The sequence below is a fragment of the Conger conger genome, chromosome 3, assembly GCF_963514075.1.
Source record: "Conger conger chromosome 3, fConCon1.1, whole genome shotgun sequence".
Lineage (NCBI taxonomy): Eukaryota > Metazoa > Chordata > Actinopteri > Anguilliformes > Congridae > Conger > Conger conger.
Window position 1 is genome coordinate 2,492,600 of NC_083762.1, and position 27,217 is coordinate 2,519,816.

The following is a 27,217-nucleotide window of genomic DNA, read 5'->3' on the forward strand; positions in this document are numbered from 1 at the left end:
TCACCCACGACTCAAATTCTGTCTGATTGGCAAATTACGCAAATTAAACACCATGCCAAGTTTGACTGAAACTCCACGATGGTGTTTGATGGTAAGCCCGCCCACCTCAGGCCCCCGTTCAGCAGGACTTTGATGCAGCGGTTGGGGCTGCAGTTGTGCACCATGTGACCCAAGGCCACATGCACATCCTGCTGGATGAAGTGGCTGGTCTCTCCAGCCTTCTGGAGCAGCACCCTGGCGGTCCAGTCCAGCTCGGGGTCCATGGCTCTCTGCAGGCAGAGGTACATGTCCCCCAGCGTTGTCATGGCAGCACGCGATACCATGGAGCGCAGATTCTGCACCTGGAGACAAACAAACAGGTGTGTGAGCACCTGTACACACCATCAGAACAATGGCAGAAGCACAAACACAAACCAGTGTGAAGCAGAATAAACACACACACTCGACAGGTTCAGACAGAAAAACCCGAGTACCTCTTGTGTGACCGCCAAGCAGACCCTATGGAGGTTGGCGGTCAGTAGCTCAGGGTGACAGTGAGCCAGCTGGCGGATGGAGGTCAGCCCTTCGATCTTCTTCTCCCTGCAGGTCCACAGACACCAATCATAACTATATTTTCACACATATCTGCAATAAATCGCTGTCTATTCCATTTCTACAAGAGAGTTGTGTTTTGTCCTGTTGCAAAATTAAATTACAACCACAGCAATAATACATATTGCAATATCTGAAAGTGTTATTGACTGCCATTTAAGTAAAATGTTTGTAAATCTTGAAAAATGGAAGACTGAGTTCATTTGTTTTGGATCAGCGTGGTTAACATTAGCATCTGCCTACCAGTTTTCACAGTTGATGAGCTGCAAGCTTTGGTCCAAGGCCACATCTGGATTTGCAAATGGCAAAAATCCTGGCACATCTGTGGAGTCACATGAGTGAATGATGTCATACCAGTGAAAACAAGACGGAGCATAAACCAGTCCTACTGAACCATTCACCTTCGGTACAGAATACATGCCACATGTCATCTATTAATACATTTCAAGTGTATTCTGCTTGTCGGCCATTTTGTTTTGCTAGTCGGCCATTTTGTTTTTTCATCTAATCTTTCACCCTCTTAACATAGATTTTTGAAATGATATTATAACCTTTGAATGTAACTTAAAATTCACTCGGTGTTGGGGATTGGACCCCTGAAACTGGTTGTGGGATAATTGACCACTACAGGGCTCTGGTCAGAGAGCATGGAGTCATCAGTTTGGTTTGAAACTGTTTACTTGCAGAATGTCAGCAGAGCCAGTAGTATAAATGGTACAACGTAATGGTGCATACTGTTATATGTAGATATATATATGTGTGTAGTTTCTGAAACAAAACAAATAAATACATTAATATTTGAATTGTTACTGATAAACAACATTTACTCAAAGCATTTAAGGACTGTATTGATCTGCATATCTCTGGATGAATACTAACTTTAACTATTGCAGTAACCACTATCGACATACACTGAAATCACGTTAACTGTGCTTGTAGTGATACAGGGCAAGCTAGCTAAACTAGCCAGTTAGCTAGTACCTCGCGAAGCTAGTTTCCGAACATGAGAATTACAGAACCGAGACATTGGCGGTAAACAGGCGGTAAATGAATATGATTAACATCGACTAAACAATATAAAGTCATGAAATACGGAGAAAGAATCACGTTGTTATATCACATGAACTTTCTAACACTGATAATTAAACTTACATCGTCAGTGACTAACTGTTGCACCGGTAGTGACAGCATAAATCAAGCCAATATACGGCACGAGAATAAACGGAAACAAACCGTCCGAATAAAGCGTTAATTTCAGAATAAAAGTTTCTGAACATGAAGAATTCACAACACTCGCAACTGAATAGGCATTAAGCATGTATACGTTTACTTTTTCATGAAAAAGTGATTGGCGGACATATAAGAAAATAATGAATCAAGATATCTGTGGTTAAATTTGAACTTGTCATGATTATATTTTTAAGACACTGCTCGACCCCATCAAAATTAAAATTGTATTACATATTACTGGACACATACAGTATTTGAGCTCGACAGGGAATGCCGTTACAGGTAGCCCCTCCCGTATTTCCCATCATGCATTGCTGTATAAGACAAACTCAGGTCTCCTTGTTATTGAAGAAGATAAAATAAAAGGCCTATGGAAAAGGACTGTATCCTCACATGTAATTACATGTATATCAAAATGCCTCGCTGAAGAGAATTGGTTTGAAATGCTGTCATTAAAGATTCATGTAGAAATGTATGTGTGCTTTTCTATTCATACCAATAGTGGAATCTATATTTGCAGTAAATTAGCACAATGGGTAGTGAGATGTCATGTTAATGCAGCTGACCTTTTTTATTGGAATAATAACACAGTTATGCTGGATCAAAGTTGTGGTCTGTACTGGATCAATAAAACTGAATTGCTTGGGAATCTGTGACTGACTTGTAGCCTATTTGGCGTGTGTGTGTGTGGTGTGTGTGTCGGTGAGTGTGTTCAGACTACTGTAGATTTATGATGTTTTGTGTGTTCAGAGATGCTCTTCTTCATATTGTCACCTTCCTCTCAGCTTTGACCAGTCTGGCCCTTCTCCTCTGACACCTCTCATTAACAAGGCATTTCTGTCTGAAGAACTGCTGCTCATTGGATTCTTTTTGTTTTTTGATCTTTGCAACTCCAGAGACTAGTGTGCTTGAAAGTCCCAGGAGATCAGCAGTTTCTGAGATACTCAAACCACCCTGTCTGCCACCAACAATCATTCCACGGTCAATGTCACTTGGATAAACTTTTTTCCTCAATCTGATGGTTGATGTGAACATTAACTGAAGCTCCTGACATGTATCTACATGATTGTATGCATTGCACTGCTGCCCCACAATTGGCTGATTAGATAATCACAGGAATAAGTAGATAGAATAAAGTAAAAACATTCCTAATAAAGTGCTCTGTGAGTATATGTACTGTATATACATTATATTTTAAGATCTTAATAATATTTGTCTAATTTTGTCCAAGATCTGGGTACAAATCCAAAGCCTTTTCCTGGTAGATGTACCCAAGCATGCCAATGGGTGAATTACGAAGGGCGGCGGGGGAAGAAGCAAACATCCTCCCATACTTACACACGGACTCCACCATTCCTCCGATCGGTCCATCTCTCTGTGGAGCTGCAGGTTTGGGGGTTTTGGGGTTTGGATCTGATGGGGTGCCCTGAGCCTCTCCAGTCCATGTTTGGCATTCCTCAGATGGGGCAGGTGTGCCACACAGTTATAGATTAATGTGTAGTGGAAACATGGTGATGAATAGAATATGTGGATTGTCGAAGAGAGGTTAAAAACCCATTTGAGCTAAAAAAAAATTAATAAAACAAAAGATCCTGAAATAAGATATTATATGTACCTGCGAGCCAGTTTTTAGGCAATGAATGTAAGTTAATGATTGAGTGAGTGAATGTTTGACTGATTTAGTGAGTGAGTGTTTGAGTGAGTGAGTGTTTGTGTTAGCAAGTGTTTGAGTGTGTGAGTGTTAAGGACGACTCAGTGTCACCGATCACATGTGGATTTTATTTAAACACAAGGCTGATCCAGCCCCCATCTCCAGAACCACCATATATCAGGAAGGGTGTTCCACAGCAGGCAGGCAGCACGGATGGTGCAGTGGGTGGGGCATGGATGGTGCAGTGGGTAGCACTGCCGCCTCACAGCAAGGAGGTCCTGGGTTCGAATCCCCGTCGGCCGGGGACTCTTTGTGCGGAGTTTGCATGTTCTCCCCGTGTTTCCGTGGGTTTCCTCCGGGTACTCCGGTTTCCTCCCACAGTCCAAAGACATGCAGGTTAGGCTGATTATAGAGTCTAAATTGTCCGTGGGTAGGAGTGTGTGAGCAAATGGTGTGTGTGCCCTGTGATGGACTGGCGACCTGAACAGGGTGTATTCCTGCCTTTCGCCGCAAGGTATGCTGGGATAGGCTGTTCAGGATAAGCAGGTTAGGATAATGAATGTTCCACAGCAGTGGGGCTCTGTATCAGAAAGCTCTAACAGCCGTGTAGAAGTGAGTGAGTGGGTGTGTGAGTGTTGTTTGAGCGAGTGTGTGAGTGAGTGAGCAAGTGAGTGTTTTGGGTGTGTGAGTGTTTTGAGTGTTTGAGCGAGTGTGTGAGTGAGTGAGTGAGTGAGTGAGCAAGTCAGTGTTTGAGTGAGTGAGTTAGTGAGTGAGTGTGTGAGTGTTTTGGGTGTGTGAGTGTTTTGAGTGTTTGAGCGAGTGTGTGAGTGAGTGAGTGAGTGAGCAAGTGAGTGTTTGAGTGAGTGAGTGAGTGAGTGTTTGAGTATGGCATTTGACTCGTGCCAAAAACCATACGTATGAGAGGCCGAGGGTGGCTAGTCACGTATCGCGCTAAGCCAATGATGCAGCGACTGATGTGCCGGCGATCACAAATGAGAGACTGTACAAGTGCCTGGCTACTGAAACGCCTTGGCTGGCAACTCACCTGCCTGGAATAGCAACTGGCTCCTACCTAGTAATTTACGCGTATTACACTTTTAAACAACAGCAGTAGGGCCAGCCTACTACATTCAGTTACATTAATAACAATATGAAGAGGATAACGAAGGTTAACCAACAAGGCATCAGAGAGCGAGGGATTATGAGCAGTGTGTTAGCGCAATGCAAACTTGTGGTCCAATTGGAAAAGAATGATAATATGATAGGGAGAAGCCAACCAAGGAGGCTAGGTTGTTAGCCTAGACAGGTGACTTGCTCCGTCTAGGCGAGTGAATTGTTAGTCTAGGTGAGTGAGTTGTAGGTCCAGGTGAGTGAGTTGTTAGTCCAGGATAGTGAGTTGCTTGTCTAGGCAAGTGAGTCATTAAATGGTAAATGGTTGGCATTTATATAGCACCTTTATCCAAAGCGCTGTACAATTGATGCTTTTAATTCACCTATTCATACACACACTCACACACCGACGGCGATTGGCTGCCATGCAAGGCGCCGAACAGCTCGTCAGGAGCATTTGGCGGTTAGGTGTCTTGCTCAGGGACACTTCGACACAGCCCGGGCGGGGGATCAAACCCTCCGAATGCCAGACGACTGCTCTTACTGCCTGAGCCATGTCGTCCTAGTCATTAGTCTAGGTGAGTGAATTGTTAGTCCAGGTGAGTGAGTTGTTAGACCAGGATAGTGAGTTGCTCGTCTAGGCAGGTGAGTTGCCAGCCTAGGCGAGTGAATTGTTAGTCTAGGTGAGTGAGTTGTTAGTCTAGGCATGTGAGTTGCTAGTCTAGACAGGTGAGTTGCTAGTCTAGGCAGGTGAGTTGCCAGCCTAGGAGTGTCAGTAGCCAGGAACTTGTACAGTCTCTCATTCGCCACTGCCATCAGTCGCTGTATCATTGGCTTACTGCAATACCAGTAGCCGCCCTTGGCCTCTCATACGTCTGATTTTTTGCCCCAATCAAACGGCATAGTTTCATGTGAGTGAGTGTTTGGGTGGGGGAGTGAGTGAGTGAGTGAGTGAGTGTTTGAGTGAGTGAGTGAGTGAGTGTTTGAGTGAGTGAGTGAGTGAGTGAGTGAGTGAGTGAGTGAGTGAGTGAGTGAGTGAGTGAGTATTTGAGTGAGTGTTTGAGTGAGTCAGTGTGTGAGTGAGTGAGTGAGTGAGTGAGTGAGTCAGTGAGTGAGTGAGTGTTTCAGTGAGTTAGTCAGTGAGTGAGTGAGTGAGTGAGCGATGGCTTCACAGGAGCTTGATCAGCTTCCTGTTCAGCCTTTTGTCGGCTGACACCACTCCAATGATCTTCCTTCCGGAGCTCCTGGAGAAAGGGGAGGTTATATTTATCAGGATGGGCTGTGTTGTCCTCTCTACGGAGGGAATGTATGGACAGACAGACAGCCAGGTGCGTAAAGATGTGCTGCCCACCTGACTTCCGGTGAGGCGTCGTGGGGCAGGCGGCTGGCAGCGGACAGGAAGCTGTCCAGCATTTCTTTCTTCAGCCCAAGCAGGCGTGTCGCCCCCATGACCTCCACCAGGGCCTCCAGCAGACGGGCGTTGCAGGCCCTGATCCCTGCGTTCCGGTCACTAGCGAGAGAAAAACCCACTTGTGAACACACCCACAACTCAAATTCTGTCTGATTGGCAAATTACACACATTAAACACCATGCCAAGTTTGACTGAAACTCCACGATGGTGTTTGAGGGTAAGCCCGCCCACCTCAGGCCCCCGTTCAGCAGGACTTTGATGCAGCGTTTGGGGCTGCAGTTGTGCACCCTGTGACCCAAGGCCACATGCACATCCTGCTGGATGAATTGGCTGGTCTCTCCAGCCTTCTGGAGCAGCACCCTGGCGGTCCAGTCCAGCTCGGGGTTCATGGCTCTCTGCAGGCAGAGGTACATGTCCCCCAGCGTTGTCATGGCAGCACGCGATACCATGGAGCGCAGATTCTGCACCTGGAGACAAACAAACAGGTGTGTGAGCAACTGTACACACCATCAGAACAATGGCAGAAGCACAAACACAAACCAGTGTAAAGCAGAATAAACACACACTCGACAGGTTCAGACAGAAAAACCCGAGTACCTCTTGCGTGACTGCCAAGCAGACCCTATGGAGGTTGGCGGTCAGTAGCTCAGGGTGACAGTGAGCCAGCCGGCGGATGGAGGTCAGCCCTTCGATCTTCTTCTCCCTGCAGGTCCACAGACACCAATCATAACTATATTTTCACACATATCTGCAATAAATCGCTGTCTATTCCATTTCTACAAGAGAGTTGTGTTTTGTCCTGTTGCAAAATTAAATTACAACCACAGCAATAATACTTATTGCAATATCTGAAAGTGTTATTGACTGCTATTTAAGTATATTGTAAAATGTTTGTAAATCTTGAAAAATGGAAGACTGAGTTCATTTTTACATTAGCATCTGCCTACCAGTTTTCACAGTTGATGAGCTGCAAGCTCTGGTCCAAGGCCACATCTGGATTTGCAAATGACAAAAATCCTGGCACATCTGTGGAGTGAATGATGTCATACCAGTGAAAACAAGACAGCATAAACCAGTCCTACTGAACCATTCACCTTCGGTACAGAATACATGCCACATATCATCTATTAATACATTTCGAGTGTATTCTGCTTGTCGGCCATTTTGTTTTGCTAGTCGGCCATTTTGTTTTTCCATCTAATTTTTCACCCTCTTAACATAGATTTTTGAAATGATATTGGGGATTGGAACCCTGAAACTGGTTGTGGGATAATTGACCACTACAGGGCTCTGGTCAGAGAGCATGGAGTCATCAGTTTGGTTTGAAACTGTTTACTTGCAGAATGTCAGCAGAGCCAGTAGTATAAATGGTACAACGTAATGGTGCATACTGTTATATGTAGATATATATATGTGTGTAGTTTCTGAAACAAAAATAAACAAATACATTAATATTTGAATTGTTACTGATAAACAACATTTACTAAAAGCATTTAAGGACTATTGATCTGCATATCTCTGGATGAATACTAACTTTAACTATTGCAGTAAACACTATCGACATAACACTGAAATCACGTTAACTGTGTGCTTGTAGTGATACAGGGCAAGCTAGCTAAACTAGCCAGTTAGCTAGTACCTCGCGAAGCTAGTTTCCGAACATGAGAATTACAGAACCGAGACATTGGCGGTAAACAAGCGGTAAATTAATATGATTAACATCGACTAAACAATATAAAGTCATGAAACACGGAGAAAGAATCTCGTTGTTATCTTACATGAATTTTCTAACACTGATAATTAAACTTACATCGTCAGTGACTAACTGTTGCACTGGTAGTGACAGCATAAAACAGAAGCCAATATACGGCACGAGAATAAATGGAAACAAACCGTCCGAATAAATCGTTAATTTCAGAATAAAAGTGTCTGAACATGAAGAATTCACAACACTCGCAACTAAATAGACATTAAGCATGTATACGTTTACTTTTTGATGAAAAAGTTATTAGCGGACATATAAGCATGACTGGGAATGCCGCTTAAAAGGGAAAGCCGTTACATGTAGCCCCTCCCATATTTCCCATCATGCATTGCTGTATAAGACATAAACTCAGGTCTCCTTGTTATTGAAGAAGATAAAATAAAAAGCTGATGGAAAAGGACTATCGTCGCATGTAATAACATGTATATCAAAATGCCTCGCTGAAGAAAATTGGTTTGAAATGCTGTCATTAAAGATTCATGTAGAAAGTGTAGAAGTAGAAGTGTGCTTTTCTATTCATACCAATAGTGGAATCTATATTTGCAGTAAATTAGCACAAAGGGTAGTGAGATGTCATGTAAATGCAGCTGACCTTTTTTATTGGAATAATAACACAGTTATGCTGGATCAAAGTTGTGGTCTGTACTGGATCAATAAAACTGAATTGCTTGGGAATCTGTGACTGACTTGTAGCCTATTTGGTGTGTGTGTCAGGTGTACATGTAGGTGAGTGTGTGAGGTGTGTGTCGGTGAGTGTGTTCAGACTGCTGTAGAGTTATGATGTTTTGCGTGTTCAGACATGCTCTTCTGCATACCATACAGTTCTAATCCGTGGTGATTTGCATTACTGTCACCTTCCTCTCAGCTTTGACCAGTCTGGCCATTCTCCTCTGACACCTCTCATTAACAAGGCATTTCTGTCTGAAGAACTGCTGCTCTTTGGATTCTTTTAGTTTTTTGTTCTTCGCAACTCCAGAGACTAGTGTGCTTGAAAGTCCCAGGAGATCAGCAGTTTCTGAGATACTCAAACCACCCTGTCTGCCACCAACAATCATTCCACGGTCAGTGTCACTTGGATAAACTTTTTTCCTCAATCTGATGGTTGATGTGAACATTAACTGAAGCTCCTGACCTGTATCTACATGATTGTATGCATTGCACTGCTGTCCCACAATTGGCTGATTAGATAATCACAGGAATAAGTAGAATAAAGTTAAAACATTCCTAATAAAGTGCTCTGTGAGTATATATACTGGATATACATTATATTATAAGATCTTAATAATTTTTGTCTCATTTTGCGAAGCCTCATAATTCCACCGCAGGGCCTGAATGGTCATACATGTGTTTCTGCAACTGATTTCTGGAGCTAAAACTCGGTCATCACATCTGCTTCGAGCTTCACTGATCAACATGGCCGACCCAGGGCCCAAACTGAAGTCGTAGTGATCTCACTTCCTGTGAGGAGAATGTGTGTGACATCATCCTGTTCTCAACCAATTTCATTAAAGTGTCGTACATCATATCTAAAGTACATACCGGTAGAGATACCAACAGACATTTATCCACTGGGCTGCAAATCTGAGGGTTGGTCAATCTACTGAGGGACACACATGCCCATCTTGGTCAAATGATGTAAGTTTTTGCCACTAATGGAACACCACTTAGGGTGTAAAGTGGGGGGGGGGGGGGGTTGAATCCACAGATACTGCTCTGAATTATCAGTGGTGTTAACAAGGATGAGCAAGGCTTTCACATCTCCAAATTAGAAGACCCCTATGTACATCCAGCTCAGGGGAAAGAGACACACCTCCTGTCGTGTGACTAGTCTATCGCTTGCCCCCTAGGATCAACATTTTAAGAAAAAAAAAGCCTATTCATCACGTTGACCCAAAACTAGTCGGTTAATAGATGTAAGTTTAGGCTACAAGTTTGAGAGGCAAAAAACTCTTGATGCCAAGCGCAGAGCAACGCTAAGATCTGGGTACAAATCCAAAGCCTTTTCCTGGTAGATGTACCCAAGCATGCCAATGGGTGAATTACGAAGGGCGGCGGGGGAAGAAGCAAACATCCTCCCATACTTACACACGGACTCCACCATTCCTCCGATCGGTCCATCTCTCTGTGGAGCTGCAGGTTTGGGGGTTTTGGGGTTTGGATCTGATGGGGTGCCCTGAGCCTCTCCAGTCCATGTTTGGCACTCCTCAGATGGGGCAGGTGTGCCACACAGTTATAGATTCATGTGTAGTGGAAACATGGTGATGAATAGAATATGTGGATTGTCGAAGAGAGGTTAAAAACCCATTTGAGCTAAAAAAATTAATAAAACAAAAGATCCTGAAATAAGACATATGTACCTGCGAGCCAGTTTTTAGGCATTGAATGTAAGTTAATGATTGAGTGAGTGAATGTTTGACTGATTTAGTGAGTGAGTGTTTGAGTGAGTGAGTGTTTGTGTTAGCAAGTGTTTGAGTGTGTGAGTGTTAAGGACGACTCAGTGTCACCGATCACATGTGGATTTTATTTAAACACGAGGCTGATCCAGCCCCCATCTCCAGAACCACCATATATCAGGAAGGGTGTTCCACAGCAGGCAGGCAGCACGGATGGTGCAGTGGGTGGGGCATGGATGGTGCAGTGGGTAGCACTGCCGCCTCACAGCAAGGAGGTCCTGGGTTCGAATCCCCGTCGGCCGGGGACTCTTTGTGCGGAGTTTTCATGTTCTCCCCGTGTTTGCGTGGGTTTCCTCCGGGTACTCCGGTTTCCTCCCACAGTCCAAAGACATGCAGGTTAGGCTGATTATAGAGTCTAAATTGTCCGTGGGTAGGAGTGTGTGAGCGAATGGTGTGTGTGCCCTGCGATGGACTGGCGACCTGAACAGGGTGTATTCCTGCCTTTTGCCCCAAGGTATGCTGGGATAGGCTGTTCAGGATAAGCAGGTTAGGGTAATGAATGTTCCACAGCAGTGGGGCTCTGTATCAGAAAGCTCTAACACCCGTGTAGGAGTGAGTGAGTGTGTGAGTGTTTTGAGTGTTGTTTGAGCGAGTGTGTGAGTGAGTGAGTTAGTGAGTGAGTGTGTGAGTGTTTGGGGTGTGTGAGTGTTTTGAGTGTTTGAGCGAGTGTGTGAGTGAGTGAGTGAGTGAGTGAGTGTGTGAGTGTTTTGGGTGTGTGAGTGTTTGAGCGAGTGTGAGTGAGTGAGTGAGTGAGTGAGTGAGCAAGTGAGTTTTTTAGTGAGTGAGTGAGTGTTTTGGGTGTGTGAGTGTTTTGAGTGTTTGAGCGAGTGTGTGAGTGAGTGAGTGAGTGAGTGAGCAAGTCAGTGTTTGAGTGAGTGAGTTAGTGAGTGAGTGTGTGAGTGTTTGGGGTGTGTGAGTGTTTTGAGTGTTTGAGCGAGTGTGTGAGTGAGTGAGTGAGCGAGTGAGTGTTTGAGTATGGCATTTGATTCGTGCCAAAAACCATACGTATGAGAGGCCGAGGGTGGCTAGTCACGTATCGCGCTAAGCCAATGATGTAGCGACTGATGTGCCGGCGATCACAAATGAGAGACTGTGCAAGTGCCTGGCTACTGAAACGCCTTGGCTGGCAACTCACCTGCCTGGAATAGCAACTGGCTCCTACCTAGGTATTTACACGTATTACACTTTTAAACAACAGCAGTAGGGCCAGCCTACTACATTCAGTTACATTAATAACAATATGAAGAGGATAACGAAGGTTAACCATCGAGGCATCAGAGAGCGAGGGATTATGAGCAGTATGTTAGCGCAATGCAAACCAAGGAGGCTAGGTGGTTAGCCTAGACAGGTGAGTTGCTCCGTCTAGGCGAGTGAATTGTTAGTCTAGTCTAGGCGATTGGCTGCCAATGCAAGGCGCCGACCAGCTCGTCAGGAGCATTTGGCAGTTAGGTGTCTTGCTCAGGGACACTTTGACACAGCCCGGGCGGGGGATCAAACCCTCCGACTGCCAGACGACTGCTCTTACTGCCTGAGCCATGTCGTCCTAGTCATTAGTCTAGGTGAGTGAATTGTTAGTCTAGGTGAGTGAGTTGTAGGTCTAGGTGAGTGAGTTGTTAGACCAGGACAGTGAATTGCTCGTCTAGGCAGGTGAGTTGCCAGCCTAGGCGAGTGAATTGTTAGTCTAGATGAGTGAGTTGTTAGTCCAGGATAGTCAGTTGCTAGTCTAGGCATGTGAGTTGCTAGTCTAGACAGGTGAGTTGCTAGTCTAGCCAGGTGAGTTGCCAGCCTAGGAGTGTCAGTAGCCAGGAACTTGTACAGTCTCTCATTCGCCACTGCCATCAGTCGCTGTATCATTGGCTTACTGCAATAACAGTAGCCGCCCTTGGCCTCTCATACGTCTGATTTTTGGTCCGAATCAAACGGCATAGTTTCATGTGAGTGAGTGTTTGGGTGGGGGAGTGAGTGAGTGAATGAGTGAGTGAGTGAGTCAGTGTTTGAGTGAGTGATTGAGTGAGTGAGTCAGTGTTTGAGTGAGTGAGTGAGTGAGTGAGTCAGTCAGTATTTGAGTGAGTGTTTGAGTGTTTGAGTGAGTGAGTGAGTCAGTGTTTGAGTGAGTCAGTGTGTGAGTGAGTGAGTGAGTGAGTGAGTGTTTCAGTGAGTGAGTGAGTGAGTGAGTCAGTATTTGAGTGAGTGTTTGAGTGAGTGAGTGAGTGAGTGTTTGAGTGAGTCAGTGTGTGAGTGAGTGAGTGAGTCAAAGAGTGAGTGAGTGAGTGTTTCAGTGAGTTAGTGAGTGTGTGAGTGAGTGAGTGAGTGAGTGTTTCAGTGAGTCAGTGAGTGAGTGAGTGAGTGAGTGAGTGAGTGAGTGTTTCAGTGAGTGAGTGAGTGAGTGAGTGAGTGAGTGAGTGAGCGATGGCTTCACAGGAGCTTGATCAGCTTCCTGTTCAGCCTTTTGTCGGCTGACACCACTCCAATGATTTTCCTTCCGGAGCTCCTGGAGAAAGGGGAGGGTATATTTATCAGGATGGGCTGTGTTGTCCTCTCTACGGAGGGAATGTATGGACAGACAGACAGCCAGGTGCGTAAAGATGTGCTGCCCACCTGACTTCCGGTGAGGCGTCGTGGGGCAGGCGGCTGGCAGCGGACAGGAAGCTGTCCAGCATTTCTCTCTTCAGCCCAAGCAGGCGAGTCGCCCCCATGACCTCCACCAGGGCCTCCAGCAGACGGGCGTTGCAGGCCCTGATCCCTGCGTTCCGGTCACTAGCGAGAGAAAAACCCACTTGTGAACACACCCACAACTCAAATTCTGTCTGATTGGCAAATTACACACATTAAACACCATGCCAAGTTTGACTGAAACTCCACGATGGTGTTTGAGGGTAAGCCCGCCCACCTCAGGCCCCCGTTCAGCAGGACTTTGATGCAGCGTTTGGGGCTGCAGTTGTGCACCATGTGACCCAAGGCCACATGCACATCCTGCTGGATAAATTGGCTGGTCTCTCCAGCCTTCTGGAGCAGCACCCTGGCGGTCCAGTCCAGCTCGGGGTCCATGGCTCTCTGCAGGCAGAGGTACATGTCCCCCAGCGTTGTCATGGCAGCACGCGATATCATGGAGCGCAGATTCTGCACCTGGAGACAAACAAACAGGTGTGTGAGCAACTGTACACACCATCAGAACAATGGCAGAAGCACAAACACAAACCAGTGTGAAGCAGAATAAACACACACACTCGACAGGTTCAGACAGGAAAACCCGAGTACCTCTTGCGTGACTGCCAAGCAGACCCTATGGAGGTTGGCGGTCAGTAGCTCAGGGTGACAGTGAGCCAGCCGGCGGATGGAGGTCAGCCCTTCGATCTTCTTCTCCCTGCAGGTCCACAGACACCAATCATAACTATATTTTCACACATATGTGCAATAAATCGCTGTCTATTCCATTTCTACAAGAGAGTTGTGTTTTGTCCTGTTGCAAAATTAAATTACAACATCACCAATAATACATATTGCAATATCTGAAAGTGTTATTGACTGCCATTTAAGTATATTGTAAAATGTTTGTATATCTTGAAAAATTGAAGATTATTTGTTTTGGATCAGCGTGGTTAACATTAGCGTCTGCCTACCAGTTTTCACCCTTGATGAGCTGCAAGCTCTGGTCCAAGGCCACATCTGGATTTGCAAATGGCAAAAATCTGGGCACATCTGTGGAGTCACATGATCAGTGAGTGATGTCATACCAGTGAAAACAAACCATAAACCAGTCCTACTGAACCATTCACCTTCGGTACAGAATACATGCCACATGTCATCTATTAATACATTTGAAGTGTATTCTGCTTGTCGGCCATTTTGTTTTGCTAGTCGGCCATTTTGTTTTTGTCATCTAATTTTTCCCTTTCAGCAGATGGTGATGCAAATCCTATTGGCCATTTTATTGACATTAATGTAATCTGTCTGTTTAGTTATCATCACCATGTGCTCATTGTTTTTTTCCATGTTTTCTTTTTGTGCAGATAGCATTGCAGATGATAGAGAAATTCCTTTGAGAGATTCCCCATCTGTACACCGTGAGGTTTCTTATACAAGTAACATGATAGGACCGATTGAATCGTCACACGTAAATGTGAGCGTAATTATGAATATAATGAGCCGTTCAGGGTGGGGTGGGCTCACTGGAGTTGGTGGAGCAGGGAGTGGGAGCCGCTTTGGCCGAGAAGAGAGAAAAGCGGGATTTCTTCTTCTTTGGCTCGGTGGGAGGTGCGGGGATCAGCAGGGGCCCCTGGCTCTCTGCGATGACTGATGGGGCGCTTTGGGGAGGAGGGGGGGTGGCTGCAGACCTGGATAGGCGCTGCAGGAGGGCCCTGGCCCGGGCCGGAATGACTCTGCTGGGAGTCGAGCTGGGAGGCTTGGGGACTCTCATGGGTGGGGTCTCAGGCGGGGTGGAGCTCCGCTTTTGGAGGAGGGCACGTGCCCTGTGCCGCGCAATCATGGCCTCGGAAGTCTCCGGAGTCGGCAGCCGTGATGGCAGGCTGGGGGTGTTGGGGCTGGTGGGGGTGTTGGGGCCGGTGGGGGTGTTGGGGCTGGCTGAGGCGTTGGTGCCGGTGGGGGTGTTGGGGCCGGGGGTGTTGGGTCTGGTGGGTCTGGTGGGGGTGTTGGGGCTGGCTTCCTCTCCCTGCAGGTCTTCCAGGGACAGGTCAGGCCTCTCCCCGGAGCTCCCCAGGGTGAAGGAGAACCCAGGCAGACGCAGCCAGGGCTGAGGGGGGTTCAGCGTGGAGAGGGAGGGGAACGCAGTCCTCACTGTGGTCTGGGGCGAACAGCGTGAGGCGATGGGCGGGTGGAGCAGGTTCTGCAGCCGGGCGGGGCCAGGTGAGCCATCAGCCTGCAATGTCACACCTGTGTGTCAGCCTCCCACATTCAGAGCAGCAACACCACCGTTTCACGCACAGAATCGTTATCCCCATTTCACATTATACACTTAAAATACGATAAAGAATCTGCACTCAAGGCCAGTTTGTTGTACAGCGATACTTTATGTATTTTTATATGTCTACATTGGGCGTCTGCTAAATTACTCAAATGTAAGTTAATACATGAATAATTATATAACGATTATAATCACAAGTAAACTTGTGTTGTAGGGATTTGGCATTTAATTTTACAAAACAATTTACACTAAGTGAGCATTTTATTTGGTATTAGGTATTATTATTAGGTTTTAGGTATTAGACTTATTTATTTGACTTATTAACTCTTCTGTTGCTGTAGCCTATCCACTTAGAGGTTTGACACATTGTGTGTTCAGAGACGCTCTTCTGCATACCACTGTTGTAATGCGTGGTTATTTGCGTTCCTGTCACCTTCGTGTTAGCTTTCACCTGTCTGGCCGAGTCTGGCTCCTCTGACCTCTCTCATTAATAACGTGTCTTTGCACAAAGAACTGCTGTATTTTTTTTTTACCTTCAGGCCTCAGACTTATTACCAGTGTCAGCCATGATTCCAATTCCTGTGACTGTCTTTAGTTTTTCAAGTGTTAAATTAGCTTGTTTTGGATGAGAGCTGTGATGGAATTAATAATGGCTTCCAAACAAGTTTGATTTATCCTTTGGATTTCCGGGTTGTAACATCATTATTGCATACAGACTCATGGGAAACCTGACTAAAGTACATTTAAGAATATGTCATGCAAATTACACGCTTTGGAGTTTCTAAAGATTTACCTGAATGCGGATGAACGCTTCCATCTTCTGGAGTCGCTCCTCAAATGGAGCCAGTCTCCGGGCCACCTCCCTCGCCACCTCCCTCTCCATCACCTCCTTGAGGGCCTTCTCCAGCTGGGCCAGAGAGTCCTTCATTGCCTGTTCCCCTCTCTGCCCAAAATCATTAAGCCATAATGTCCAGCATTATCAACATGCACAAACACACACTAGGATTTAGACCAGGGGTCTCCAACCCAAACCCTGGAGGGCCACAGTGCCTTTTGGCCTTCTGGCGATTTCAAGTCCTCAGTTATACTTTTCAGAATTTGTTTCCAAAGAATCCACACATGTCATTTATATTGGACACTGAAATAACAAATATCTCCAGGCCTGGAGGTAAGAGATCTCCGGATTATCATTGCCTAAAATTCACGAGGCTGTAGGATAAATAATTAAAAACTCCTTTCAATATTTGTTTCTCTTCTTTAAGGTTTTTTAAACTATGTTGCAGCTCTGGAAGCATTACTCCATTCCATACAGAAAAACAGATCATTCACATTTTGTATTAATAATTATGAAAAGTACATATTTACAAGCTATAGACTACGTCAGAATTCCCATGGAAGGTTACTTCAATTGTATTTTTTAAACCAAGCAGCAACACGCGCGTTTAGACACAGAGTGTAGATGGAGCTACTTACAGTTTTCTGTAAATTTGCAGTTAGATACTGCTGAACAATCTCCATTATGTTTTCCATAACTAAATTGTTCGATAAGTTACTTAATAACTAACTTCGATAAATAACTTCGTGGTTTATATAGGCCAAAGAATAGTGAGATTATTCGCAGTGTTACGTCATAGAGCGAAGCTCACCTTGAGATGACGTCATACGGGCCGGTTGCATCTTTCCCTGTATGGTTTGATGTTGTTTGAAGAAGAACCTTCTGCGTCACTTCCATTCTTAAAAACATTGTATTGACCAACAGCGTTTGGATAATCCTAAGTGCGCCCTTAAAATAAATTGGAGGTTTAGAGTTTCAAGTTTATTACATTTATTGAGTCAGCACATTTAAAGGCATTGATTTATCAAAAACGTCCCATCTATGTGCCACCGTTGTTTCACCCCAACGTGCTATGAGCGTTCATGTACACATAAACTTACGTTACAATGGAAAGTAGACTGATGGTTATCTGCATTGGTGTGCGCTCTTACGTAAGGCAACTTGGATGTTTATTTTCTCATTAGGCTATTTGAACGAATAATGCAAAAGTTTTTTAGCTGATGCTTTCGCACGCAAAACTACGCAAAATGAACAACTTGAAACTTTGGATCTATTGCAGTCCTTTGTCGTTTTTATAAACATTTAGCCCAACATATATAATCCGTTATTGCAGTTCTAAGAGGTTTGGCACACAACAGGTAACATACTGCCATAAAATGAATCTTTCCTAAAGTGTCCACTAGGTGGAGGTAAACCCCTGGCTGTAACCTGTGACCTGTAACGTGCACCCAGCGTACGGCCTTTCCCTGTCTCCATTTCCTCAGCACGGTTATTTAATTTGATTTTATTGGATCATGGGACAAACCTACTTAATTCCTTTATTCGGACTCATCAGATGGCACTAGTTTAGCCCAACTACGGAATGAAATGTTTAGGCTATTGTTTATTGATGAAACGTTTACCAGGATCCACATGGGTAGTTATTTAAAGTTTCGAGATATTTTGTGAATGCGGCCAGTGTTGCAAAACACATTTAGCATAACTCATCTAATGATTCGCCTTGATGGGCTGATTGGCTTGTTTTTGTCATGTAGCTTATTCTGATGTGTTGCTCCGTCACCCTCTTAACGTAGATCTTTAAAATGATATTATAACCTTTGAATGTAACTGAAAATGGGCTCGGAACTAAATAGGCATTAAGCATGCATACGTTAACTTTTTCATGAAAAAGTTATTGTCGGACATATATGAAAATAATAAATCAAGATATCGGTTGTTGATTTTCACTTGCCATGATTATATTTTTAAGACACTGCTCTGAGTGCTAACATTGTGGTTTTTAGAACACAGGAAGGTATGGGACGCATATAGCCAATAGAAACAGACACAAAGCCAACCCAAAATGGCGGCCGTGAACCTGGCCGTTTTCTGAGAGTCTGTGACGTCGTGACGTGAGTCACGTGCTCCATTTTCTTCTTCTTCTGTTCTGAAGGCCTCTGTTCTCCGCTCCTATCCGGAGGCTCTGCAGCATGGTAGTGTTGCAACAAATTCTAACTTATCCCCTGCTAGCTAGGGAGCTAACTTAAATATATCTACCTATGTCGTGCTTATGTAATAGAGTGATGATGTTACACTATTTATGAACAAGCACTTTTAATGTGAAATATAGCACTCGCAGAGGTATTTGGCCGAGTGTATCAACACTTTCGGATAGTGTTGTTAAAATGAATGTTTTTATTGCTTTAATAAACGTAAGAGTACTGTATATTATTATTTTATCTGGAATTCCAGGTACTGCTGTTGTTACGTGAATATTTGGTGCTTGATAGGATCTACCCTGTTAGTTACGCCCACGAAGGGTTAACGTTCTGACGTCAATCTCTGATCGTTCCTTTGCTAAAGTTAACGATACGAGGATGTACGTTTTTCTTTGCCCTTATGATATTTTATTGTTTATCGTATACAGACTGTATTTTCAATTAAATATTTTGTTATGAGAAGTTTATGTCACTTGTTCGGGACATATAGTCGTGATCTTCCTTTTAGTTTATTTTTACCATCGTGCACAAATGGTTTTAATATTGGTAAAGATCGCCATCACAGCGGCTACGCAACATTGATAGTATGACAGTCTGGACGGTGCTAAAACTGCAACATTCATGCTCAATAGGCGCTGCTAAGGACTGGTGTGGTATCCCGTGTATGCACCGTTGATGAGTTCTCTATTATCACAGGTATGATTTGTGCACTGTATTTTATTTTTGGTATGTCTTTTGTATTTTCGTAAAACCAATACTGTACGATTCGCACTACTTTTGTACTATACGATGTTTGCTGCGGTAGCCGTTAGCTAGCTACATGTTATTATTATTTGGCGCCACACTCGGTGTGAGTGTGTCGGTTTATTTATATTGTCACCGCCCTCACGCACGCTGGGGCCCTTTTGCAAAAATTAACGGTACGAGGAGGCGCTTCTAAGGGCTGGTGGGGTATCTATTATCACAGGTGGAGAAATAAAGTGCCTTTGAAGGGGATTCAGCGCGTCGATCTCGTCATTATCCAAAACAGACACAACGCAGATTAGACCCCGCTACACTTATCTACTTCTCTACATATATTTATTGCCGAATGGTTTGCTGTCCGAGTTTGCGACTTGGACTCGAGTCGCACTTAAGTCGCACACACTGTGACTTGAGACTTGACTCGAGTCTCGTTCTCAAAAGATTTGAGACTTGACTCGGACTCGAGGTTTGCGACTCGTGAACAATTATTATTATTTTTTCCTTTAATTTTTTTGGCGCATTAAGGAAATGTCTGGCGAGCTGACTGTCATTCCCGCCATCACACTAACCGTACGCATGTGGCGCGCGCCGCCACGGCCACAGATGACTGTAAGACACCATGGCTAGCACACCTGCTACTGCTGTGCCATTTGTTATAGCCTTTGGCTATACTAATTTGACACAAAGCCCAAAGAAAAGGATCGCTAAATGCAAAGTCTGCGGGATCTACATAAAGGATGCTGGATCGACCAAATCCAACTTTATCAGGCGCCTGAAAACGCACCCAGATAGGTCAGTCACTTGGTAATGAAGTTAACGTTAGCGCCTGACGGTTAGCAAACATGTTTAGCTCAGCATCAGCTATCGTAGAAATGGACTAACGAACGCCAATCTAATCAAGTTAACCTCATTAGCTAGCTAGAAAGCTAGTAGCACGCTAACGTAAGATAGAGTAGCTGGGAGGTTAACGTGATTAGATTAGCGTTCGTTAGTCCATATCCATTTTTAGCCATTCTCTATATTCAGAAATAAATATTGATATAGCCTGCAACATTATTAGAAGAACCAGTTCTTCTCTCAGAACCCGGTGGTTCCAGATGGATTTTGCTAGTTGCTACACATAGAAAATGGTAGTTAACGTTATCTCGTCCAGATCTTAGTACTATAATTAGTTTGCTTGCCAAAGACGCAAACTGTTCTTTCTATATAATCTTTACTTATCATTATTATTCCTGGTTCTTCCGGGCGTATCTCCTACAGTTTTTAAGATAGACATGTGGCCACCATAAGCTATACTGGTCAGGTTGCTTTTTCTAGATTTATACATTTTAAACTATAAAGCTTGAAAAAAAAAACGACCTCCGTTGACTTAACATTGGTGGAATGTTGAGCTTGCTAAACTGCTAAGAGGCTAACGTTACTAAGCAACAATTAACGTCTTTTTTTGTGCTCATTGATATCTTTGGGTTCTTTAAGCGATTATATGTAATATGTGCGGTATAATTGCATTTCAAAGAAATTTGGTACACGAACGGTATCGCTGTGAGAGAGAAAAAAAAGCTCCAGTACTGAACGCTCGGTTTCGAAAGGTTTTTTTCTGCCCGACACAGTGATATATTTCGAGGTCGCACAGATTAAATTTCGTGAGTATATGCGAAATTGTCGTAATTTCGAGCTCTGTACAGATAAATAAAGAGTTTTTTTTGATCTGTGAATCATGAAAAGCTACTCTAGTGAAGTCCCAGAATGAATATGAATATAGAGAGTGGAAATGAGCACAGGTCCCCCTTAATAAATTTAGCTCTAACAGCATGCTTGCCAGTTAGATGGCTTGCCGGACTTGACATTTTGAAATAACTTTCCTTTTGATAGGGAGGGCAAAGTGGAGCTTTAGAATGTAGACCTCTGTGTGTGCACGTGAGTTCGCCAATACATTTCTCGCAGAAAACGTAATTTGTCCACTTTTTTACTTCACAGTAGAGGTGATCAAACTTGTGCTCGCGTGTCGTAAGCCTTTACTAGTCCTTGTACGATGTTAGCATGATGTAGCTAGCATACGCGAATAGCATATTCAATACAATAGCCATACAATTTGCTTTTTAACGGCACTTGGTCATTCGAACGACATAAATAAAAGCATTCGATTAAGTTCAACGGCACCGAAAGTTTCTGTCGCACCGTCCATAAATGGCAAAAGTCCCACCATAGGATTGTTTTAAACCTTCAAAAGTTATACATTTTCTGAATCGTCATTAATTTCTCTTGGCCCTATCAGTGATTCGGCGTGATCAGACAGTTCAGTTGCTATGCAAATTACGTTAGAAGGATACAACACGGTTATTTGCAACTTAAACGTAGACGCACGCTCTTTATACCGAACAACTAATCAATGCTGATACTGTATGCTATTAGATAAAGGAGCAATACAGTACATGCTTTGAATTCCTTAGATATAGCTATGCAGTGTTCTAAGCAGTCCGGATGGCATGCAGCAGATGATAGAACGCTCATTACAACCATAAGAGACTTGAGGCTCGACTTGGACTCATGACCAAAGACTTGAGACTTGACTTGGACTCGTGACCAAAGACTTGAGACTTGACTTGGACTCGTGACCAAAGACTTGAGACTTGACTTGGACTTGTGAACAAAGACTTGTGAGCATCTCTGGAGATGAGCACTAGCTATCTGATTGCTATCTTAAACTGTTGGGAAATTGGCAATTCATATGTTTCGCTAACTTGGATACACCTGACTAAATAAATGCTTATTGACAGAGTAATGACTAAGCGTATGCCGTTCACAAAAAGACACGCTAGCCAGTTGGCGCTACCATACGCATCAGGGGAATTTATCTTTTAGGTCGCATCATAACATAAAGCTTGGCAACCACGCTGTCGACTTGACGCTAACTCATGACGCTAACTTCCACATGAGGGGAACGTAACCGGAAACGTGATTCCGGAGGGGATACGTTTTGTCAATCCTGGTCAAAATACAAAGTCAATCCCACAAGAACATTTAGGAGCAAAACGTTTTTATTTGTTCAGCTAATGTGTCCCCCGTTGACGTTGAAGTTATTGTGTTATTAGGACAATAGCGCAATACTATGTGGACAAATCAGGGACAGATCACGTCACTCTCTCTCACACGCTTAGTGCAGGAGCCACATCGGCTTCCCTACTGCGCCGTCTCTGGCTCCGTTTGTACAACATGTCGCCGCCTGTAAAACTAAACTCTGGCTTGAAAAAACACTTTTCACGAGCCCACGTGGGACATCAGTGGGTGATGTAACCGGCACATGGTCCATACGTTGTGTATGGGCGACATGGCTCAGGCAGTAAGAGCAGTCGTCTGGCAGTCGGAGGGTTGCCGGTTCGATCCCCTGCCCGGGCTGTGTCCAAGTGTCCCTGAGCGAGACAACCTAACTCCCAAATGCTCCTGACGAGCTGGTTGGCGCCTTGCATGGCAGCCAATCGCCGTTGGTGTGTGAATGTGTGTATGAATGGGTGAATGAGAAGCATCAATTGTCAGCTCGGGGTCCATGGCTCTCTGCAGGCAGAGGTACATGTCCCCCAGCGTTGTCATGGCAGCACGCGATACCATGGAGCGCAGATTCTGCACCTGGAGACAAACAAACAGGTGTGTGAGCCACTACACACACCATCAGAACAATGGCAGAAGCACAAACACAAACCAGTGTGAAGCAGAATAAACACACACACTCGACAGGTTCAGACAGGAAAACCCGAGTACCTCTTGCGCGACCGCCAAGCAGACCCTATGGAGGTTGGCGGTCAGTAGCTCAGGGTGACAGTGAGCCAGCCGGCGGATGGAGGTCAGCCCTTCGATCTTCTTCTCCCTGCAGGTCCACAGACACCAATCATACCTATATTTTCACACATATCTGCAATAAATCACTGTCTATTCCATTTCTACAAGAGAGTTGTGTTTTGTCCTGTTGCAAAATTAAATTACAACCACAGCAATAATACATATTGCAATATCTGAAAGTGTTATTGACTGCCATTTAAGTATATTGTAAAATGTTTGTAAATCTTGAAAAATGGAAGACTGAGTTCATTTGTTTTGGATCAGCGTGGTTAACATTAGCATCTGCCTACCAGTTTTCACAGTTGATGAGCTGCAAGCTCTGGTCCAAGGCCACATCTGCATTTGCAAATGGCAAAAATCCTGGCACATCTGTGGAGTCACATGAGTGAATGATGTCATACCAGTGAAAACAAGACGGAGCATAAACCAGTCCTACGGAACCATTCACCTTCGGTACAGAATACATGCCACATGTCATCTATTAATACATTTCAAGTGTATTCTGCTTGTCGGCCATTTTGTTTTGCTAGTCGGCCATTTTGTTTTTTCATCTAATCTTTCACCCTCTTAACATAGATTTTTGAAATGATATTATAACCTTTGAATGTAACTGAAAATTCACTCGGTGTTGGGGATTGGACCCCTGAAACTGGTTGTGGGACAATTGACCACTACAGGGCTCCGGTCAGAGAGCATGGAGTCATCAGTTTGGTTTGAAACTGTTTACTTGCAGAATGTCGGCAGAGCCAGTAGTATAAATGGTACAACGTAATGGTGCATACTGTTATATGTAGATATATATATATATGTGTGTAGTTTCTGAAACAAAACAAATAAATACTGTAGCATGTCACAAACCAGACAGAAGGGTTCTCGTTACCGCACTTTATTCTCCTTAATCACTCGGCATATCACCCAAAAAACAAGACAACCCGGTTACCGCGCCGTTCACCCCCTTCTCCTGGGGGGGTGCCCGTGCCCCGGTAGGGGGCCAGTCTATCTCGATGCAGGGCGACTCTCCTACCTCTTGCCGGCAGCTGGACCCTGTACACGACTTCGCCCAGTCTCTCGAGGACCCTGCAGGGCCCCATCCACTTGCTGTCCAGTTTGGGGCACCTGCCTTTCTTTCTCTGGGGGTTGTAAACCCAGACCAGCTCCCCGGCCGTGAAATGCTGCCCCTTGGTGTGCACGTCGTAATTTCTCTTCTGTCTCGCCCCTGCGCTCCGTAGCTGATTCCTGGCGAACTCGTGGGCACACTCCAATCGATCCTGCAGCTTCCGGGCATATTCAAGCCCCGGGGGGTCCGCCGGGAGGTCGGGCGGCCTGCCCAACATCATCTCAGCCGGGGTCCTAATCTCCCTGCCAAGCATGAGAAGGGCGGGGGAGCAGGAGGTGGAGTCTTGCGTCGCAGACCGGTACGCCATCAACACCAGGGGGACATGCGCGTCCCAGTCTCGCTGGTGTTTAGCCGTCACTATGGCCAGTTGCTGTCCCAGCGTGCGGTTAAATCTTTCGACTAGTCCGTCGCTTTGCGGGTGGAGGGGTGTGGTGCGAGTCTTGTGGGAGCCAAGCTTTTCGCACATGGCCGCAAACACGCGGGATTCAAAGTTTCTGCCTTGGTCAGTGTGAATGACCTCCGGGACCCCCAGTCTGCTGAACATCCCCTCCACCAGCGCATCTACTATCGTCTCTGCTTCTTGGTCCGGCAGGCAGTATGCCTCCGGCCACTTAGTGAAGTAATCCATGGCAGTGAGGATGTAGCGGTTACCTTTCTCCGAGCGAGGAAACGGCCCGAGCACGTCAATCCCCACTCTCTCCATGGGACAGCCTGTCGGAAACTGCTGGAGTTGGCAGTGAGATGTGCCCGTGGGGCCTTTACGTGCTGTGCAGCTGTCACAGCGGCGGCAGTAGTCCCCCACGTCCCGCCCATGTTGGCCCCAGTAGAACCCCTGACGAAGGCGGCGGAGCGTTTTGCTGACCCCGAAATGACCAGATCCAGGGGCTCCGTGGACTGATTGTAGCACCGTTTCCCGCAGGGCCCTGGGCACGACCACCTGCCACAGCGTCTCCCCTGTGGCCGCGTCTTTCCACCCCCTCTGCAGTACCCCGTCACACAGACGCAGGTTAGGAAACATACTCCACAGTCCCTTTGTAGCCCTTGAACACAGGCCGATTTCTTCCAACCGGGGTTGGTGTTGTGCCGCTACCCACGTGAGCACGGGTCTGATGTCAGCGTCCTCTTCCTGTTTGCGTCTCCACTCTCCAGTGTCGATAGCTGTTAGGGCCGCTGTTGCGCATCTCACTCCTTGTCGCAGCTGCTCCTCCTCCCGCACCTCTCTTCTTTCACAGTAGCGACAGCCGTCAGCGGCGCAGGGCCGGCGGGAAAGCGCGTCCGCGTTCCCATGCTGTCTACCCGCACGGTGGATCACGTTGAAGTCGTACGCCTGTAGTTCCTCGATCCAGCGTGCCAACTGACCCTCTGGCTCTCTGAAGGTCATGAGCCACTGCAAGGCGGAGTGGTCACTCCTGACTGTGAAGTGCAGGCCCCCGAGGTAATACTTGAAGTGTTCGACAGCCATGACCACGGCGAGCAGTTCCCGCCTGGTGACGCAGTAGCGGCGTTCGTGCTTATTGAGTGATCCGCTGTAGTACGCCACTACCTTCTCCCCCTCCGAGGTCACCTGCGACAGCACCGCCCCCACGCCGACATTGCTGGCGTCCGTGTCGAGTATGAAGGGCAGGGTGGGGTCGGGGGGGGTGAGGACGGGGGCCTCCAAGAGGGCCTTCTTCAGCGAGGTGAATGCTCTCTGGCACTCGTCTGTCCAGATGAACTTCTCCCTGGGCCGTTGCAGCCGGAACAGGGGTGCGGCTATTGTGGAGAAGTCCCTCACAAATCTCCTGTAGTAGGAGGCTAGTCCTGTGAAACTTTTCACTTCGGAACCGGAGCTGGGGGTGGGCCAGTCTTCCACCGCCTGCACCTTTTCATGCGCGGTGCCGATGCCACCAGAACCCAGCTTGTGCCCCAGAAATCTGACCTCCCGTCTCATGAAGCGGCATTTCTGGGGGTTTAACTTCAGACCCGCTGCAGTCACCCTCTCCAGTACGCGTCTGAGCGCCCCGAGGGCCGTCTCAAATGAGTCTCCATGGGCCAGGATGTCATCTAGATATACGACACACTCCTGACGGGGGATCCCCGCGAGCACGTTGTCCATCAGCCTCTCGAACGTGGCGGGTGCATTGCAGAGGCCGAAGGGAAGAACTTTGAACTGCCACAGGCCCCCGTGTGTGACGAAGGCGGTTTTGGGTCTGGCATCGGGGGTGAGGGGGACCTGCCAGTATCCGCTGCGTAGATCCAACGACGTGAACCAGGAGGACCCTGCCACTGCATCGAGGGACTCGTCGACTCGTGGAAAGGGGTAGGCGTCCCTTTTGGTCACGCCATTGAGGCGTCTGAAGTCCACGCAGAAGCGCCAGTCGTCCTTTGTCTTCTTGGGGACCATGACGATTGGAGCGGCCCAGGGGCTGGTGGAGGGTTCAATGAGTCCAGCACGCTGCATGTTCCGTAACGCCTTCTCCGCCGCTGCCTGTCTAGCCATCGGAAGACGGCGGGGTCTCATCCTGATGGGCGGGGCATCCCTTGTGTCGATGCTGTGTTGGGCTAGGTGGGTCTGGCCCACGTCATCCTCTGATAGGGAAAAACTGTCCTTAAACTCTAATAACAGCTGCCACAGCAGGCCCTGTTCAACGTGAGACAGTCCATCACAGTTCCCCTGCCACACCTCCCTCACAACCAAGACCCTCTCTCCGTCTTCTCCCCCCCCACTACCAGTCGGTGCAGCGGTGGTGGGCGGGGTATGGGGCAGTATTGGGTGTCTATCCGGGATGCAGACGGAAGTCGTGTTGGCCGCTGCCTCGGTTGCCAGGACTGCAACGGTGGGGGCCGGGGAACGTTTCGGCTGGGTGGGTTGTCTAGTCATTTGCACTACGTGTCCGTCTGGGAATGTGAGTGTCCCCCTCTTGGTGCTAATCACGCAGTCCAGTTTTTCGAGCACGTCCAGTCCCAATATGCAGTCTTCTAGTTCCGCTACCCATATTGGGCAGTGAAGTCTCTCCCTCCCCACCTCCACAGTCTCTAATGCCTCCCCCACCATGGGTGCCCGGTCCCCAGTGACTGTCTGTAATCTCACCGTGGTGGGTAAGACTGTGGTCCCGCTCCCCACCGCGTCGGGTCTCACCAGGGTGGCTGATGAACCCGTGTCAACCAGTGCGGAGCAGCATATCCCCCCAAATGTCACCGGGGCGTACCAGCAGTTTCCTGTCCCCGTCCGGCCCAGCATAACGACTTGCACCTGCTGGCCGCCCTCACTCTCCCCTGTTTGCAATGTCCCCACCTGGCCGTGTTGTGTTGTCTCCCCGCCTGTGCAGGGTCGGGACGTCGCCCCGGGGAGTCGCACCGTCCCGGTTATGCGTTCC

General features: G+C 46.5%; 1 protein-coding gene across 1 annotated transcript; it reads right to left on the reverse strand.

Annotated features, from left to right (window-relative positions):
• On the reverse strand, positions 1-27,217 carry LOC133125281 (uncharacterized). Its single transcript, XM_061237079.1, has 18 exons — positions 23,685-27,217; positions 23,035-23,080; positions 22,667-22,772; positions 15,927-16,076; positions 14,795-15,088; positions 14,383-14,659; positions 13,833-13,878; positions 13,471-13,576; positions 13,103-13,338; positions 12,811-12,969; positions 12,632-12,703; positions 6,592-6,697; positions 6,226-6,461; positions 5,934-6,092; positions 5,755-5,826; positions 474-579; positions 106-341; positions 1-22 (listed from the first exon to the last, which is right to left on the reverse strand). The coding sequence occupies exons 1-18, from the start codon at positions 27,079-27,081 to the stop codon at positions 1-3; spliced, it is 5,826 nt and encodes a 1,941-aa protein (XP_061093063.1). The 5' UTR covers positions 27,082-27,217.

Excerpts from the sequence above, each read along its gene's own strand:
- LOC133125281 (XM_061237079.1), bottom strand. The coding sequence starts at position 27,081 with ATGCTGGGCCGGACGGGGACAGGAAACTGCTGGTACGCCCCGGTGACA. Across the intron at positions 15,089-15,926 it reads AAGCGTTCATCCGCATTCAG|GCTGATGGCTCACCTGGCCC; the intron begins GTAAATCTTTAG and ends GTGACATTGCAG. Across the intron at positions 23-105 it reads CTGCTGAACGGGGGCCTGAG|ACAGAATTTGAGTCGTGGGT; the intron begins GTGGGCGGGCTT and ends TTTGCCAATCAG.